This window comes from Bombus fervidus, chromosome 4 (genome assembly GCF_041682495.2).
Source record: "Bombus fervidus isolate BK054 chromosome 4, iyBomFerv1, whole genome shotgun sequence".
In the NCBI taxonomy this organism is placed as follows: Eukaryota; Metazoa; Arthropoda; class Insecta; order Hymenoptera; family Apidae; genus Bombus; species Bombus fervidus.
Window position 1 is genome coordinate 13,495,133 of NC_091520.1, and position 19,164 is coordinate 13,514,296.

The 19,164-nt window shown below is 29.6% G+C and overlaps 4 protein-coding genes across 7 annotated transcripts in view; 2 read left to right on the forward strand and 2 right to left on the reverse strand.

Moving 5' to 3' along the window:
- The first annotated feature begins 353 nt into the window (after window positions 1-353).
- Window positions 354-3,427, forward strand: Hpo (serine/threonine-protein kinase hippo). 2 transcript variants are annotated; one of them, XM_072002025.1, is made up of 10 exons: window positions 354-560; window positions 1,071-1,151; window positions 1,245-1,425; window positions 1,502-1,729; window positions 1,818-2,136; window positions 2,212-2,345; window positions 2,438-2,600; window positions 2,669-2,760; window positions 2,842-3,036; window positions 3,180-3,427. In XM_072002025.1, the coding sequence occupies exons 1-10, from the start codon at window positions 547-549 to the stop codon at window positions 3,357-3,359; spliced, it is 1,587 nt and encodes a 528-aa protein (XP_071858126.1). In that variant the 5' UTR covers window positions 354-546; the 3' UTR covers window positions 3,360-3,427. The 2 variants fall into 2 exon arrangements, with proteins under 2 accessions (XP_071858126.1, XP_071858127.1); XM_072002026.1 differs by having other exon boundaries at window positions 3,201-3,427.
- Window positions 3,428-5,747: 2,320 nt separating this feature from the next.
- Window positions 5,748-8,742, reverse strand: Snx17 (sorting nexin 17). Its single transcript, XM_072002027.1, has 9 exons — window positions 8,364-8,742; window positions 7,761-8,123; window positions 7,307-7,672; window positions 7,120-7,210; window positions 6,795-7,045; window positions 6,495-6,701; window positions 6,241-6,429; window positions 6,080-6,175; window positions 5,748-6,011 (listed from the first exon to the last, which is right to left on the reverse strand). Exons 2-9 carry the CDS (start codon window positions 7,818-7,820, stop codon window positions 5,820-5,822), a joined length of 1,452 nt encoding a protein of 483 aa, XP_071858128.1. The 5' UTR covers window positions 7,821-8,123; window positions 8,364-8,742; the 3' UTR covers window positions 5,748-5,819.
- Window positions 8,743-10,106: 1,364 nt separating this feature from the next.
- Mrpl41 (mitochondrial ribosomal protein L41) lies at window positions 10,107-11,460 on the forward strand. The gene is made up of 3 exons (XM_072002031.1): window positions 10,107-10,525; window positions 10,659-10,930; window positions 11,046-11,460. The coding sequence occupies exons 2-3, from the start codon at window positions 10,771-10,773 to the stop codon at window positions 11,393-11,395; spliced, it is 510 nt and encodes a 169-aa protein (XP_071858132.1). The 5' UTR covers window positions 10,107-10,525; window positions 10,659-10,770; the 3' UTR covers window positions 11,396-11,460.
- Window positions 11,461-11,628: 168 nt separating this feature from the next.
- LOC139986586 (uncharacterized) overlaps window positions 11,629-19,164 on the reverse strand; it is a 51,506-nt gene continuing 43,970 nt past the window's right edge. For 2 of the 3 annotated variants that reach the window (XM_072002023.1, XM_072002022.1), the window contains 9 exons: window positions 17,798-18,002; window positions 17,565-17,711; window positions 17,171-17,491; window positions 16,968-17,091; window positions 16,672-16,886; window positions 16,411-16,556; window positions 15,304-15,848; window positions 14,808-15,226; window positions 11,629-13,951 (listed from right to left, as the gene is read on the reverse strand). In XM_072002023.1, the coding sequence (XP_071858124.1) occupies window positions 13,817-13,951; window positions 14,808-15,226; window positions 15,304-15,848; window positions 16,411-16,556; window positions 16,672-16,886; window positions 16,968-17,091; window positions 17,171-17,491; window positions 17,565-17,711; window positions 17,798-17,923 (2,178 nt within the window). In that variant the 5' untranslated portion in view covers window positions 17,924-18,002 and the 3' untranslated portion in view covers window positions 11,629-13,816. The remainder of the gene's footprint in view (window positions 13,952-14,807; window positions 15,227-15,303; window positions 15,849-16,410; window positions 16,557-16,671; window positions 16,887-16,967; window positions 17,092-17,170; window positions 17,492-17,564; window positions 17,712-17,797; window positions 18,003-19,164) is intronic. The other variant, XM_072002024.1, reaches the window with a different exon arrangement.

Below are 19,164 nucleotides of genomic sequence, written 5' to 3' on the forward strand. Positions count from 1 at the left end.
GTAAAGTAGAGTATGAGAAACACATTTTCAAGTAACCTTCCAAAATCATATTTCCTCATCGGTAATCTCATACTGAAGATATAATTACAAGATTCAGTCCATTTACGAATGTATACATGCAGCTACACGATGATTGGTCACCGCTTATTTGGAACTTTTAAGAGATATAATTTACTTTAACAGCTTCTTTTATTAAAAATGTAACATTTAGTTGGTTCAAAGTAAAAATTTTGCTCCAGACCTTCTATTTCTATTTCTATTTGTTCCTTTATCATGCTTAAAATAATAAGAAATAGTAGTAAGCTTAATCAATCCTTCTAGATTGAGACATTTCAGTTCTGCTATCTAGAATATTATATGGTCGATGGTTTCGATATTTCGGTTGTGTGGTTACTTTAATTTATTGACAAAAATGTAACACTTCTATTTTAAATTGACTATGTTTTTACAACCGGAATGATATCTGTTTTATCCACGTTAAGTTATTTGTGTAAATATTGAAGGTGTTTTTATTCAAGTAAGAACTCGTTGACACGAAAAGCAAAAATGTCTTCGAAGAGGTATTTAATTGTTTTTACTTCGTGTTTTTAAACTTGCAGAACTTTACAAATTTATGGATGGAAGTTATTTGTAGCTAGAAGGAATCGTCTTTCGATTTTTAGCGCGTTTCACTTGTTATGTGAAACAATTGTACAGTATCGATTCTTTGTTTCTTTGTTAACCTGCATTATCAATTTATTCGTATTATTTATTATATTTAAAGTTATTTCAGCTTTTTTTAATAAATCTGGAAAATATTTGTTCTGCGCGTCTTTTAATTTGTTTTATAACCGACAAACCTGCTTATCTAATGCACTTATAGTTCAATTTTAATAGAAATAACAAATAGAAATAACGAATTTATATGTAGCATGTCACTTATCTTATAAATACCTTGTTTAAAAAAAAATGCAAATTGCATATAATGAAACTAAAAAAAAAATCCAAGTATTATTTCTTTGTATATTTTCACATATTATGTGCAAGTATCATATTTATCTTTGATCAGGTATTACAATTTCTGTTTTTAGTGAATTAAAAAAGCTGTCTGAAGAAAGTTTAACCAGACAACCTGAAGAAGTATTTGATATAATATGCAAGTTGGGAGAAGGGTAAGTGGCTAAAGATATAAAATTTAATCTTTAATGAAATCTTTTTTTATGTAATTGTTTTTATAGTGTTTGTTTTATGTTTTGTTCATATAGATCCTATGGATCAGTTTACAAAGCATTACATAAGGAAAGTGGACAGGTACTTGCTATTAAACAAGTCCCTGTTGATACAGATTTACAAGAAATCATAAAAGAAATTTCTATCATGCAACAGTGTGATTCTCCATATGTTGTTAAATATTATGGAAGTTACTTTAAAAACACTGATTTATGGGTAACATTGATAATACAATAAAAAATATTTTTTTATTCATTCCTTGCTTGTATATAATCAAGATATGGTTTCATAGATTGTAATGGAATATTGCGGAGCTGGATCTGTTAGTGATATTATGAGGTTAAGGAAGAAGACCCTTCAAGAAGATGAAATAGCAACGATTCTCAGTGATACCTTAAAAGGTTTAGAATATCTCCATTTGAGAAGAAAAATACATAGAGACATTAAAGCAGGAAATATTTTACTCAATAATGAAGGGCATGCAAAATTAGCTGATTTTGGAGTAGCAGGACAATTAACTGTAAGCTATAAAACATAATCTTTATCGCTATATGTAATAAATCTTTTTATTGAGCAAAGCAGGAATTAATATTGAAAATTTCTTTTAGGATACAATGGCAAAACGTAATACAGTTATAGGAACTCCATTTTGGATGGCTCCAGAAGTAATACAGGAAATTGGATATGATTGTGTCGCAGACATATGGTCTCTTGGTATAACTGCTTTAGAAATGGCAGAAGGCAAGCCGCCATATGGTGATATACATCCAATGAGAGCAATATTTATGATTCCAACTAAACCACCACCTAGCTTTAGAGAACCTGATCAATGGAGTCCTGAATTTATAGATTTTGTCAGTGGGTGCCTTGTTAAAAATCCAGAAGAAAGAGCTACTGCAACTGAGTTGCTAAATCATGAATTTATAGGTAAAATCTATGATAATGAAACAAATTTGCTCTAGTTTTCTTGCATGTATTATTCAATAAGATATTTTATTACAGGCAATGCCAAGCAACCAAGTATTCTGAGTCAGATGATTGCAGAAGCTCATGAAATACGAGAAAAACAAAGTGTACATCGTGCTCATGTTATAAATAATGTGGCAATTAAAAATCAAAATCAGGCAGAAGATTCGGTACTTATATTGAGATTTATTATGAATGCTATGTGTGTGTGTGTGTGTGTGTGTACTAATGTTAGTAATAAACATTTGATGTCTATTGTAAGGATGAAGAAGACTGTAGTGGAACAATGAAACCTCTGCCAGAAGACACGGGAACTTTAGTACCGAGTCATGATCTTCCAGATACGGGTACACTTGTTTCAGCAATGTTAGATTTGGGAACAATGGTTATTAATAGTGACACCGATACCGAAGCTACTATGAAACGTAAGCACATAATGTAATGAAGCAATGAAACACTAAAAAGGAAAGTAACAAATATCGTTTATTCGTAGGACACAATACAGGGTCAGTGGAATCCGGAAAAAAATACCGGCCACTATTTTTAGATCATTTTGATAAGAAAGAAGCACCTGAAATAGGAAAGGTATAAAATAATAAATGTGTTATAGTTTATAATTATATTATGTAAAATATACATGCACGAAATTAATTTCTTAATCTTTAGGGAAATGGACAAATACTTGGGGTACACAATCAAGATAATGAAAATAAATTAGAATTACGTAGCCCTACAGAGTCTCAGAGGTTTCAAAGTCATCTACAATTACAACTTAACCAAATTTCTCACCCTGTACAAGAACAACCTCATAATAACATATCCAAGTTCCAAAATGTCTTCACAGAACGTGATTTCGACTTCGTAAGTAATAGAAACTTGAAAATTCTCACAGAAGGTTGAAAGTAGATTAAGAATTACTTTCCCAGTATTTTTAGTATTTTTTTAACTTAAAGTCGATCGATATAGTGCCACTTTAGGCATCATTAAAAAGAACTTGAATATAGATAAACAACCATATCCTGCAGCTGAAGTTTCTCTCATACGAGGAACTACAGCAACGAATGGCTAATCTGGATGCGGAAATGGAAAGAGAAATTGATGAGCTAAGAAGAAGGTACCAAACGAAGAGACAACCGATTCTTGACGCTATGGATACCAAGCGAAAACGTCAGCAGAACTTCTAACAGTTTGGTTACTTTTTTTATGCAAATAAGTGTGATGATGATAGATAAAGGGTGTACAGTTGTATAAATGAATAGATTTTATTCATCTCGTTCTTAGTTTCATCAAAGAGAACAACATTGTTTACTAACTAAATATCTACCTGACAAACGATGATTAATAACGATTAAAAATATTTTCTTCTTGATAATGTTCAAAACAATGTTTATCTCCTTGGGAATCAAGTACGAGTAACTAATACTAGCCAATAGCCTCACGTCACCAATGTAAATTATTATACATGATTTAGGTGAACAAGTAATCATACTTAATTTTTTATCATTATGTTTACATATATACTGTTATTATGGATATCTTATAGAAATATTATAAAATCTTTTCAACATCTTTTTTTAGGAATTAAAACTAAAAGATTAAAAAAACAAATGAAGATAATTATGCCATGTTTGCAACTTTGTTTTTGATGTAAAAAGAAATTAGATGAGCGTCCATGTGAAATTGGTATTCGGTTTTCATCTTACGCTAGTCACGTATTATGCCATTTATTTTATCGATAATATTACATTATCAGTATCATCACTCATACGAAATATATGCATGGAAGCTATCCCGAAAATATATTTATATATGTAGTCTTATATGCTAATGTATTGTTTACTTGAAGCAGTTTCAGATAAGTGAACAACTTAGAACATATTGAAGAATTTATTCCTTCTTAACTGCCATAGGTATATTACGCGTTTATCTATTGATATAATTAAGTTGCGGAATAATTTTAAAGTTTTGTGAATATAAATTGGAAATTTTGTAGTAGTATCATTGTACCATGCAAGATTACGATGAGAGTGATAATATTTCAATGTGAAGAAATACTTGACGAATTAACTTACCAAAATTAGTCTTCCGTACTAGAACGTATCCTGATATTTCAATAATTTGTTAAGTCAGTAATTTAAATTGTTGAGATAGTCGCAATGGCAAGACTTATACTTTTTAGCTTTATATAAAAATTTTATTCTATTAAAACATATCTTTTAAATTATTACTATATTTAGAATTTTCAAACGGCATATGATTATTTCTTGTACTGATAAAGCTTTCAATACACATTTCATAAGTCATACTACAATAACAATAACGCGTGTACGTATCGTTGAGAATACTATGATATAGTGGAGTAATTCTTTGCTGACGTTGGGCTATTTTACAAGTAGCGGAAATAGATTTATAATACTTAAATGCTATAGCCAGAACTGACTTTTCTGTTTATTTAGGAAGTAACAATACAGAATAACAACATATTTTTGATATAGAAGATATGCACATTATGGTCGAAAAAGATACGAATATTAATTATTATATCTAGTCTTTATATGGCCCTACCATGACACGCAAGATTATTAAAACAATAGTATTGAGTTTCACCATTAATAAGAAAAGCAGATAACTAACTAAGTTATGTTCTTTAAAAAAAATGTCTTTACTGTTCGAGAAAAAAATAGTGCGCACCATTCACTGCGACATACAATATATAGCGTGTTGCAATATTCTAACAGAAACAAATAAATTTTACTCGTACAGAATTACACATTTGATAGAACATAAATATGTTTGTAGTGACAAATTTTCTATGTTCATCTTCCACTTGTATTATTAAAATGCAAAAAAAACATGTGGAAGTAATATTGTAAAAAATAGTTATGCATTTCCATATATTTATCTATTATCCAACACTAAAAAAATGCGATAAAAATTTTTTCTATGAAAACTTAAATAGTCCATGAAATAGAGATCTATAATATTTATGAATATAATGTACACGTGTAGAAGTCTATTTCATAGGACAATAGTGAATCTGTTTACTTTTCGTACTAGAAAAATACTATCATTTTATATTACAGTTTATAATTATTTGTTTAGGAAGTCATTCTAATTTTACACCTTTCTTATGAATTGTACCATTCTCTATATGTTTGGGCAAAATATACAGACTGAAGGCAGAAAATTGTCTTTCAAACAAATAATTACCTATCTAGTTAGAATTATAATCTCATTATGCAGCGTAACCTATGAATTACTCCCATTTAGTATTAAAATAACAGATATTAATTTTCATTTAAAATAAAGTAAAATGAAATACAAATGTTAATATAAGACACTGCCTTTTACGTATATGATTTGAACAATAATAAAGTATTATATATACTATAATTTATTTTAGTTCTGTTTATTTATTTCTTTAAATATTTGCATTAATTTAAAAAATTTGTTTATTATCAACAATATATTTATATATCATACAAAAAAATTGTTACAAATCTATTATCTAAGTTTTATATTTTACATCATTTAAGGGTTAAAAATAAAAGTAGCAAAAATATGAATTAATATGATTTTAAAAATTTGATACTTTTCGAGATATTTCTAATGTATTTTTCATTTCACAGTTCCAGTTTATATATTCATAAGTCGTCATCATCAATCATGCGAAATGCATTATTTTCCATATCATATTCCAATGTTTGTTTTCCTTGAACCTTGCTACCTATGTTACTTCTAACATCACTAGATTTTTTTATTTTTACTACTGATAATCTGTCAGCAAGTTTCTTCATAATTGGTTCTGATTTAGAAGGTTGTTTAATACAACGATTCTAAAATAGAACCCAACGATATAAAAAATATTAATAAATAAAATATAGATATTATTAACCTATCATACCTTTTTACTTTCTTCAGATTCTTCATTAGAGCTTGATCCCACTGTAATACTCTGGCCATTTCTCATAACATAAGTCCAGGATTTTTGAGACACCTCCTATAAACAAATTAGTATTTAATACAAATAACTTTACTTAGCAATAAATAGCATTTTTAATTAACCTGAGCCTTATTATTACTATCAACAGTCTTTGATAATAATTCATCAATCATAGCTTGCAAGCATACAGACATTAAGATAGCTTGTTCTGAAGTAACTGTAACCCATTGTAATTGATTTTTAGCTATTAAATATTCAAACGATAATTCTAAACTAAACTCATCACTTTCTTCTCCTCCCCTTTCAGATCCCTGAAATTAAAACAAATTAAGACACGCGCCGCGATGTTAAAATACGTTTTTCTTTTACAATTTACATTTTGCAAAGTAGTTATACGCCAACAACGCATTCGTGAGACTTTAAATACTTCTTCGCATTGTTCTCCATCATTTAATATACGCAAATTTAATTCATTTCTACCTATGGCTACTAGTACTTTTGAATCTGGTTGAGGATAATCACAAAAACATGGAGCAAACTGAATATATCCATAATACTTTGAAGTACGTACTATGTCCAGATACTAAAATAATAACATTTAAATTTGATATTAGTTATTGACAATTTTTTCATATAGTTTATTACATTACTTGTATGGATATATAGATAAATATACTTCTTTTTTCTTTCCATGCTTTTTTAAGACTGTTAGCTTGTTTCTTAGTTCATCTGTAATAGGAATCCATCCCCAATTAATTTCCGCGACTGTTTGAATATATAATAAATTCATTGCCACCTCATTATCCATTATTTTCAAATCATAGCCCACATCCCAATAATTTTTTCCAAGTACAACTTTACTTCCTATAACGTGTAGATGTTTAATAGTTATAAATGGAGACTCAAAGTTTTGCAATTTTCGTAGTACTAAAAAAAATAATGTGTAAAAAATAATTTATTCATTAATCATGTATGAAATATTATGATAAGGATATACCTACAATGAACACTATTTGCTTCATCGTGAGCAACAATAAATAATACAAAATATGAATAATATTCTTCAGGTAGTCTAAGGCTCTTGCATACTTTCTGTTGAATAAAAAATGTTAATTCACATTTCTAGTTAATATATTTTATATATAGTTTAATATATATATATATAAATATTCATACAACAAAAGTTACCTCTAAAACAATACCAGAATGATCCCCTGTAGAAACATTTATTGTTATTTTACAACCATTCATAAGAAAAATGTCCATAAATTCATTATTAGATGGGCCTCCAACAGTTTCTTGCTGAGCATTTAATAAAAATCCATTTAACATTCCCGAATTATTAACAAGTGGATTTTGTCCAATTGTTTGAATATATTTTTCCAAAGAAAGACGACGTTCTTCTTGCTGATTTGTTGTTAAAGGAAAAAATTTTTTAGGGGGAAATGCTGGGAGAGATATATCTAAATTTCTAGCCAATTGTTCATGGAGACTGTGTAGTTGTTTATATCTCACAGTACAATGAAATAATCCATTTATATGAATGTTGTAACCCTGGGATTGAAAATAAAGTAAATATATTAATATACAGGTACATACATATATATACAGATACATTACATAATATAACAAATATATTTACCACATATGTATTATCAGTTGCATCAATAAATTCTTGTGTATCTGGTATAGAAAAATGCATTTTTATAAAATATAGTATCAATGCTTTGTATTTTTTTTATAATTAAGATACATTGTATATTGAACAATATGATATAATAAATTTATAATAAATTATAATTTATATGAGAAATTTATATTCTATGTCTTTGTCTATAGATATACACAGATGTTACTTAAGAAAAACTTTTAATAAAATCAACATATGTAAATAGATAATCCAAAATGTACAAAAATATCTACATAAAAAATTCCACATTATATACACAATCAAAATGTAGTTGAGTTTAGAAATGCATATATATATTCCCAAATATTACTCCATCTGGAAAATAAAATAATAATAAAATACAAGGAAAATAGATTAAGTAAGGATTCAAATATATTTCAATATATGTTATCATATAATTAATTAACAGATATTGCAATAATTTAAACCCAAATTCATATATATAAAATAGCTTACATTATACATACATAATATGATTTCACTTTTATATTATTTCAATTGGCAATAATTACTCAATTATTAATTATATGAAATATTTTCGTATTGTCTACTTACTTTTCTATCATTATTTATGATAGGCGTATTCGCTTTACACCCACTCAACAACAATATTTCTAACGATTAACACTGATGCATTTTTTAATGATTACGTTAATATAAATATTACGATGATTAATAATACAATCCATTGATATGTATATATATATATATGTATTAGAATGATCAGAGATGAATAGCGAAATCACAGATGCAATGTTAAAAAATGCGCACTAAGAATACGAGCCTCTAGCTGGCAACGGCCGAACTATAGACACATTTTTTCTCTGGTGCTCTTGGTGGGAAAAACGTGCACATGTACGACGAGAACAGAAATTTGCATTCGTACTTACGACTAACGAAGGCTAAGAACGATAAAACATAAAAATTGCTTTAAGTTTAATCAAATAAATATTGCTCCATTTCCGTATTGATTACAGAAAAAGCTACTTTGAGAACCAAGCAGAATACCATAAGCAGTCAGCAGTAACCAGTAGCAAGGATCTTTTTAGAAATGATGATATAATGCAATAAAAAGTGAGATTATTTATTGGAAAAAGATTATATAGAATATATTTAGAAAGAGTTTCAATAAGTCAGAATAGTTGAACAGCATTTTACAGTTTTCGATTACCTAATCCCACAAAAACACAAAAAATCGAAAAATGAGATCGGGAAATGGTTAATTAATTCAGTTTTAATTCCGGTTTTGAAAAATTCTTGGAATATGACGTAATTTCCAAGACTCGCCGAAATTATGTCACCTTCTATGCTATTACATTTTCCTAATATAAAATCGCTATTTTAGCCGACAAGTGTTTCACTCTCGGATTTTTTTTAGAAAATAACGTCATTTCTAGGAATTTCGAGAGGTTTCGAATATTTCTTATGTTATTTTATTCTCTTAATGGTTATTTTCTCTCTGCTATCATACACTGATGCAGTAAAGTTCGGTAAAGGTCCTTTTAAAAAATGGAAGCGATTCAGGGTTACCAGGAAAAATTCTCCACATTCCCCTATTGTCATTTTACCCCTACGTCAGTTATGTCACTCGTTTTACGTCTCTCCGCATACGGCCAGTAAAGCCAATGTTATTTGGTTACATTGATATGTAGATGCGATGAGGAGATTAGACTGGCAGTGGGTGTAGTTTGATCCGCCATTTTTCTTTAATCTGGTAGTGCTCCATAATACAGAGTTACCAACTTGGTTTTTTAATGTCAAATTCCGGAAATCTGTTTTTTTCAGCTTGATTGGCACTAAACATTGATTTGTTTTTTTGTTTCCGATTTTCAACTCCTGTCCCTTTTTCTCTGAGTCAAGATCAGACAGCTAGTTTATACTACCGTAATAAATAATTTAAAATTATAGTTCAAATCCTGGGAATTGTTCGTTTATGTTGCTTATTTATAATCGTATTAATTGCGAGGTCATTAGCGACTACATTGGGTTATACATCACACGTATATTATTGCAGTTCTTGTGCAGAACTCTAATATTCTAGGGCACATAGGGAGTGGGTATGATGCCTTAATAGAAGGTAATGAAACAGATGATAATTGGCTAAAGAGTTTTATTACTAATTATCTCGGATGGAAAAGTAGGTACGCACTTTACCGTAGAACCGTACAACGTTCTTGTAGCGTGGAACTTAATAGGTTCTTGTCTATGCTAGTAACTACAACCGAACAGGGTAGATCCCTAATTTTATAGGTTCTTGTACTTGCTAATTTTAGTGAAACTCAGCACTTGGCCGCATGGTGATAGATTGGTGGTAGATTGAGCGATTTTTAAAACTTACTTATAATTAAGAAACTAGGAAGAATATTTGGACAAAACTAATTTTAACTATTTTTTTGGGTTCTAAACTTTCATTCGAGCCCTCATACGTTAAAACAATCTGTCTACGAGCCGAAAAATGTCGATTTTTTAATTTTGCCATCTTTGCCAACAATAATAAATATATTTTATCTTATTTAACAAAATGCCGATGACAATGAAATGCTGTAAAAAAATTATCACGAGAAGAAACTATTTCTATGTTACATGTAGTTCTTGAAATAGTATAACTTTATCCTGAGAAGATATTTCATTCAACAATAAGTATGGCAGATATTTAGGTGGTTCCAGTTAGCTGGACCATCCTGTTTAAACTTTCGTTTCAAATATTATCAAAAAAAGTGAGTTTAGAATTGTTTCGTACATTTATGATACACTAACATAGTAAAATTATAATATTAATCGAATAATAAATATTTCATATCTTTAAATAAGTATCAAATAATTAAAACAAAATATAACCTATAATTTTAGGTCATAATTTCTGTTTCTCCATATAAGGGATAAGGAATGTGTAAAAAAAGTTAATCATTGTTTTAGAATTTTGTATACGAATCAAATAATTTTTTTTCTTGTAAAAAATAAAATGGCATCCACGTTTATGGTTATAACTCGACAAATTTCAACATCAGCATCATGTTGTGGTAAACGAAATTTTCGTATGATACAGCTATTCAATAAGCGAGGTAGTCGTATATATAAAGAAGCACGAGCCAAGGATCCAAACTGCGCTCTCCCTATTGATAGTATGTAATTTTGGTTTTTGAATATGATATACAATAACAAGTATAAAAATATCTTCTATGCGCATTCTTTAATAATCACATTGGTAAACATATGATAATTAACAAATATTTTCAGGGAGAGGTGTAAAGATAACGGGGAAATGGGTAAACAATCATTGGGTTAACATACCAGAAATGATACCGGAGCTTATTGTTCCTTCCCTGGAAAATTTTCATTTAAAGCCATATGTCTCATATAGAGTTACAGATGTTAAAAAACGTGAATATACTGCTAAAGATTTATTTAATTTAGTGTATGCTGATAAAATTAAGAAAGATTTTAAAGAGGGTCAATTAAGCCCAGATGGTGAACCATTAAATCCCAATGAATATGAAGCATTGACACCTGAAGAAGCTAGAATTCGGGCTGAAAAGACTGGTACAGATATTTTCCAAATGGATGTAGCACGTCCAGAAAAGTCTTAAACATTATAACAAATGTAAATTAAGCAAACTAGAATAAATATAAATAAAAGAACTTTAGTTTTATAGTTTGCGTAATATTTTATTCAATATGCTCATACGCACAATGTATACATTTGTTGACAGTTTTGTAATTTATAAACAGTAATTATTTACCATCATACATAACTTTAAGGAAATCAGATATTAATTTGGTACAAAATATTAATTTATTGCAAGTACAAAAACGATCTGTCTCAATTATGAGAGGAATGTATTGCACATTTCCATTAGATTTGTGTAATTAGATCATGTTCTAATATTTTTTAACGCCATATTAATTAATGGTAAACAATTACTTTATTTGTATGTGTTAGCTGGACAGTACATTGCCAAATAATAATTTCATATCATGTAACCTTCTGTAAATTCTTTTACTGCTAACAAAAATGATTTTGCAAAATTCAATGATACTTCAATAAAACAAATTTATTAACTAGTAAATCAACGATACACGTTTATAGATGATGTCTGTTTCATGCAATCTCAAATTTCTATAATTACAAAAAAGACATGGATGGAAAAATGCAACAGTGCCAAAACTAATTTTCAATTCCTGAGTTCCTCTAAAACAGTTTTCGGAATGTTATTTCGGGAACAATATGCCAGAACAAGATCTCGCATGATTATGCTAACTTAACAGCTATCTTTTTACTTATCAAAAGATTTTTTTGAGCGAAGTTTGATTGTTTTTGTTGGGTAAAAAATGGCGGAAAATTTGAATATTAAAGTCGTTGTCAGTTGTGCGCGGCCGGTATTGCTTCCTACTGACTAGACTACTAGAACCTAATATATATTTGCTTTTAAAAAGTGCTGTATTCGTATCAAAATGTACAAACATGTTGAAGTTATTATCGATTCCTTTCCTTTCCACTTAATAGTAACCGTGCAAAAAGCTCGTAAAGCAAAACTATTTGGTTTTCATTCTGAGTAAAATGATAACTTTGTACTTACATTTATGCAAAATGTTGTATCGATAACTATTGATACAATTTGTATTTTATGTAGAAAATGAAAATGCATAAAAAACGTATAATTCAAAATGTAAACAGTCATTTTGTTAAATATTATATATACAACAATTTTATTTAAACATCTTTACAGAATGCAGCACTTTTTTTACCTCTTTAAACAGCAGCTACTATTTATCACTATTTATTCTTTTTATTATTTCTTAATTTTCTATAACGATCATAATGAAGAGTGGAATAATGAAACACGTAGTTTTGTACAATATTATTAGAATAGTTATCAATAAAAATGTGTAACAAAAAACTTTAACAGGTTTCTTTTTTTCTTTTCCTCTTGCTCTCTCATTTTATTAACTCCACTCTTCAATAAATTGCATAGAAAAGCATAAGTGGCATAGTTCTTGCACTCACAGTTCTAAATAAAGTTTATCTCAAGTGTTTCTGTGAAGTGAAGATTATTGTGTCACTATTTCATGTTATAACATATTTATAGTTTGTTTTCGTATTTGAACATTGATTTTTCTTACTTCGTTTTCCAAATTTTAATCTGGACTAAATATCTTAACTAACTCTCAGTTGTCTAAAATTTTCGTATGGAAGTTATAAAATGCATAAATTAATTTTAAGTTTGTTTTGTATACTATCTTCTGATTCTATTGCGATATAATACGATGAAAATAACAGACGCGTACAGATTATACATTGTCACCATTATATGATAATTTACCGAAATGCATTCAGGAAGCACATCAAAAGCACTCTTCATTAATTATCATTAAAATATGCACGCGTATATATGTTGTACTTCCAATTAAACATAGTCGTTGTAAAGCAAGACATATGCCACTTGCTCATGAATATAAACTCGATTGGTGTTTTCTCTTGTTAATTATCAGTCTATGACATAATTGGATATATTTGACTGATAAAATCAGCCAGTTAATAAGGCAGGCGCACATGCTACTACATGACAAAGATTTTTAACAATGTTTACATTTTTTATTGTGTGTGTGTGTATGTATGTGTGTGTGTGATATATGTATAATTTTTTAATGAATGAAGTGTATGAATGTATAAAGATATGTAATAAATTATGCTGCTCAAAGCATATTGATTGCAAAACCGAATTTAATTAAGAAGAAATCTTTGACATTTAGTAACATGTACCTTCCATTTAATTAAAGATTTTGTGTATGAAAGCTAGAATATCACGGAGGAAACAGTTCTACAATGAAATTTATACAATATTCTCCTTGAATACTTAAAATATATATAATAAAATACATAATTATATAAATGAAAATACTGATATGGAAAGACTAGGAAGGCAATACTGCTTATTGTATTTCTTGTATCTAATCTAGTCTTTCAGACTCAAAATCTCCAATACTAAAAATACAACAGGATTAGATGTTTATTCCATTGGATCTCCAACGTTTTCGAAGATGGTTGAATGAGGGTTGCTTCCAGTGGGCCACAAGAAGCCACCTACACTGCCAGGTGGCAAATATGATGCTCCTCCACTGAGGCCCACCTGATATATTTGCTTCTTTAAATTATTTACATTTTGTGTCATTTTTGTGTTCAATATCTTCATTACAGAATGTTAAGAAATAAAATCTAGGAAGCCAAATAAGGGAAAGGTGCTACAAATGATATATGCATCTTCAAAGCTTAATGTTTAAGTGTTTAACACTGCATTGTTTATGGGTTTTTCAATCGCATTTGTGCTAATATATGTTCTTTACGTTGCATTGTTGTTAAATTATGTACTAGTGCATATGTCGTGTTATTGTTTGTGTATTTAACACAGGCAAGTAAGTAACTATTTAAAATTGTATTGCACAGTTATCAAAATAAAATTTCATTTTTGCATAACAACAATTAATAATGCATATATGGTAATTCATATAATAACAGTAGTCCAAACGTTTCTTAAACAAATATGAACTTTTTTGTTAACTGTACACTGATGTTTAATTAAGGGTTCGTACATGCACGAAGTAAGGCAAATTAGAGTGAACAATAAATTGCCAAATTAAATAAAAATAATTGTTTATTTGCATCTAACACAAATAATTGTGCTTTCGTATCACAAATAACGTCTAATCGCTAATATAAACAATACTAATAATATTTACATCAATTCATCGTTGTGAACATGATGCACGCTCACAACAATGTTAACATTATGAAAGGAACAGGTAACATAATACTCTGTTTGAGTTCGAATATAGGTACGCAATTTTGGCACGATTTAAATTTATTCCAAAAGAACAATGACGTCATGGATCGTTGGACAGATACCAACAAGTTATTTTGCGTTCTTTTATTCCGACTCGATAACTTTTTTTATTGGACGGTTCAACCCAAACGATTTTTTAAATTTCTATTTATAGAATTACCTGTTGGCTCCACAGCAGTGTCCTTTCTGCTAACTGACAATCTGCTGCAAGTCGAGATGGTAGACTTTTCCATCTTTCTTCATCTCGTTTTCTTTCTCTATCAAAGTCTCTATCAACATGTCCCTGAGATAAAGGTGGTAAGATCTGTGTTCTTTGAGCTAGTTTATAACTGTCTTGTCTCGGTACGTGGTCAGCGCGTCTACTCGTGGTACTTGTTGATACTGGTATTGGAGTAGGACTGCCTCCACCTCTATGTCTGTGATATAAGTTTCGTTTTTGTTGCAACATACGCTGTTGCACTAACAGCTGCAGCTGTGTACTGGAGTCGCCACGAATTTTAAACTGTGTTTGATTTTCTGGTGGCGTAGATGGTGGTCTCAAATGAACAAGATCTAAATGGCCTCTAGCCTTACCAGAGTCTATGAAAACAAAACATATTTGTCACGACCATATGACGAAAAGCCTTTACAAATGAAATATCTTTATAATTCAGTACCTTGAATACTTCGCTGCTTGGTCGGTCTGTCCCCTCCACCTTGTTGACAAAATAATAATCTAGGTCCACCATCTGAAGCTCTACGACCTTGAGAAACTCTAGATATTCTACCGCTAATTGGCGATGGGCTCATAGGTGGTGGAGGCGTGCAAGAGGGCAAGCTACTTGTAAATGAATTTGCCCCTGAGTAATCTGGCGGGCAACCAGAATCAAAACTAGATTCAAAAAGCTCGGATGATGAACTACCACTACCACCCGCAATAAACAATGTCGTTCGACTAGGAGGATCAATAGAATCCATAAGTGGGGTATCAAAATGCTGTTGGTAATCACTTAATCTTCGATTAACTATTTGACTGTCAATTCGTTGACTGATATCATGATCTAGGCCTAGTCTATGTTCCTCGAGTTTAATTTGAGCTTCTCTCAATTCATCACCACTTGGACCTTCCTCTAATTCACCTTCCGCACTACAGCATCCTTCATCAGTCGAAGAACTAGTTGAACTAAATCTTTTTCCACCGCGAGTTGCGTCTTCCCTTGTTCTAGAAACAAATATATAATGCAAATTCGCCTACAATACTCTAATTATTCGGTAAAAGCTTTTGTAGTGATGAATGGACAAGTATCAATCGTGAAGATTTTTGTACTGGACTTTTGTTTCTTCTATGTGCTGCATCATTCTTATTTTTATCAACATATATAAGGACATAAAAATATATATAACGAAAATTATATAATATGTTTATATAAAAACAAAGCAAACATATGTATATTCACTGATAGGAATTTACGTATAACTCAAAATAAAAGAAAAGCAATGAAATAAAATGAAAGAATTACCAAAAATAAAGTGACAGCAAAGCACTTCCAATCCAACCTGTCCTGACAAAATCTTCAATACATGCATCACCGTCAATAAAGATCAACGTCCCACTAAGCTATCGCTGTAAATAAAAATTATATGATTAAAATTCGATTCTTTACCAATTTTTTCGACGGGCAGGATTGGAAGACAAGAAAATCGTTATCTAAGGAAAATCTTATAATAAAAATTATTATAAAAGCTAATAGTCTAAAACAATATTAATAATTAAATAAATATACCTTGATTTGAATTTGTCATCTTTTGTTCTTGCAACGCTTGGCCAGCAAGTATTGTTTGCTGTGCTGGTGACACGGTGTTGCTTCAGCCTTTCCAATAATAAGAAATAAATAGCAGCATGATGATCATAGCTACTATTCCTCAATGACTGAAAGAAGTAAATATTTTGCTTTAGAAAATATAAATTATTACTGAAAGATTTTTCCTATAATATTATATATTGAATTATTTTATAAATAAAAAAATATATATATTAAAAATACCTCTCTGGTTCGCGTGATGTCTATGCCTAAACTATGCATAAGTCGAAGTATTTGTTCATTTGGTTCTTGGATGGATGAAGATGATGATCTTGTTATAATCATTGAACAAATAGTGTCTGCTGATCCAGCCATCCAGCGATGTCTCTTTATTTGTGGAATGGTATATCGTTTTGCAGGTTCCAGAACTAACATTTTACGTATTAAGCTTTCACAATCTATAATAAAAGAATTAAAGCTTTATCATAGGCGGCATTAAATTAAATATTCAAAATTTTGTTCTAAGTTGCAGAAAATACCTGTACTCATAAAATATGGAATTCTAAATCTTCCACTCAAAACACGATCTCTTAAAGATTGGAGGGTAGATCCATCAAAGGGCAGTGCTCCACATACTAATACATATAATACAACACCTAAACTCTGCAACAATAAAAACATAATGTCATAAACTATTTGCACTACAAATTGTATATTATGTAAATGTATATAACCTGCTTACCCACACATCAATTTCAGGACCAGCATAATGTTTTCCTCGAAAAACTTCTGGTGCTGCATAAGGAGGACTACCACACCATGTACTTAGTCTCTCTCCAGGTGAAAATCTATTACTAAAGCCAAAATCAGCAATTTTAACGTTCATCTGAGCATCTAAGAGTAAATTTTCAGCTTTGAGATCACGATGTGCTACACCCGTTGCATGGCAGTATTCAACCGCAGAAAGTATTTGAGCAAATGTTGCCCGAGCTCTGGGTTCTCCCATTCTTCCATATCTTGCAATATAGTCAAATATTTCACCCTTGCTTGCATATTCACACACCTAACAGAAATATAAAACTTTCTATTATCTTCTAAATTTTTCAAACTTGATACAAAAAATCACTGAAACTTACCATATATATCATATTTTTTGTTTCCATTACTTGATATAATTTGACAATGTGTGGATGTTCTAATTGCTTCATTATTTCTACTTCTCTATAAACTTTTTCAAGATTGGTAGGATCCAATTGTGTTTTGTCAATTATTTTAATAGCCACCTAAGAAGAAAGAATGTTGAACTTTTAAATAAGAAAGATAGCATAGGAAATATCAACAAGCATATGTTATGATAAATCATATTTACCTCTGTCTTGGTAATACGATGTCTAGCTAGTTTTACCACTGCAAAATTTCCTTTGCCAATGGTGCCTTCAATATCATAAAATCCAACACGAATTTGTTTCTTTCCCTGACTCACTCCAGAATCCATTTTTATTAAAAAATTTATTAGCAACAAACAATTTCAAATGATTGTATTCTTTTAATCCTATTGTACACGTTTGAAATCACTGAAAACAAAAAGAAAAGATGCATTTAAGTATTTGAAGATTACACGAGAGCAAACATGATAAATCCATTTTCTAATTTTTACATTATTTGATAGTTAAAAACAAATGGATTAATATAATACAATGAATTGAAATGATTTGTTAAGTCTAGACATATAAGTTGCAAAAATAAGTAATACCTGCACAATGTATTATACAAATCACTGACACAATTAATGTTACAGATAATAATGTTTTTGAAATGTTCAAGGGGATAGCAAAGGTATATATGAACATGATCACAGATGATATACATTACAAGATTTTATAGAAGAGTAAATTTTAAATTCAATATGTTGTCAACCAATTTCACATCAACTATATTTGATTTTGGGATTAAATATGTTTTTGTCAGCTTTTTGCACATTTAAGAAATGTTAATAGCATTAGTTATCATGGACTATTATTAATTAATAAAATATATTAATAAATATTATATATTTCTTAAAAAACATTGTTTTTGGAAAACACCTACTTTTACTTTCAAGATCATCTATTTTTAAAAGACACGTATCATTGAATTTATCACTTTATACATTTTGTTAACCAATCTGTATTAAGATATTTTTATTTAGCTACCAAAGGATATAAAATTCAGTAAATTAACAAATATGAATTTATCATTTCCCGTATGGTTTTCATATTTAATTCAAAAAACAAAATACACATTGTTGCCAATATAAGATTAATAGACAGTGTACTAAAACTGTTTCCCTATAAAATCTGAGAAAAACATTTTTTCTGTGTGATATTCATTAATCGCAACTTAAAAATCTTTCCAAATAGTCGTTTTATATTTTCTCGAACAATTTATTCAAAACAGCAACGTTCCTTTCTAACAATAGATAGTATGTAGAATTCCGTTATACATGTAGTGTATATAGGAAACGGAAAGTTAAACGAGATAAGAAATTTCATTACAATTCGTGTTGATCGAAAACGAACATTTTCAACGGAGAGCGTTGCGCTCGTACCCGCAACGTATAAGCAAGAACGACATCGTTATTCTGTGAAAAACTACTAAAAAAGCCGAGGAAGGCCTTTACAAAAGAAGCATCCTCACAAAAGTGTAAAAGCTTCCTGCAACAAGTACAATAGGTATTCTGAACTGACGTCATGGATC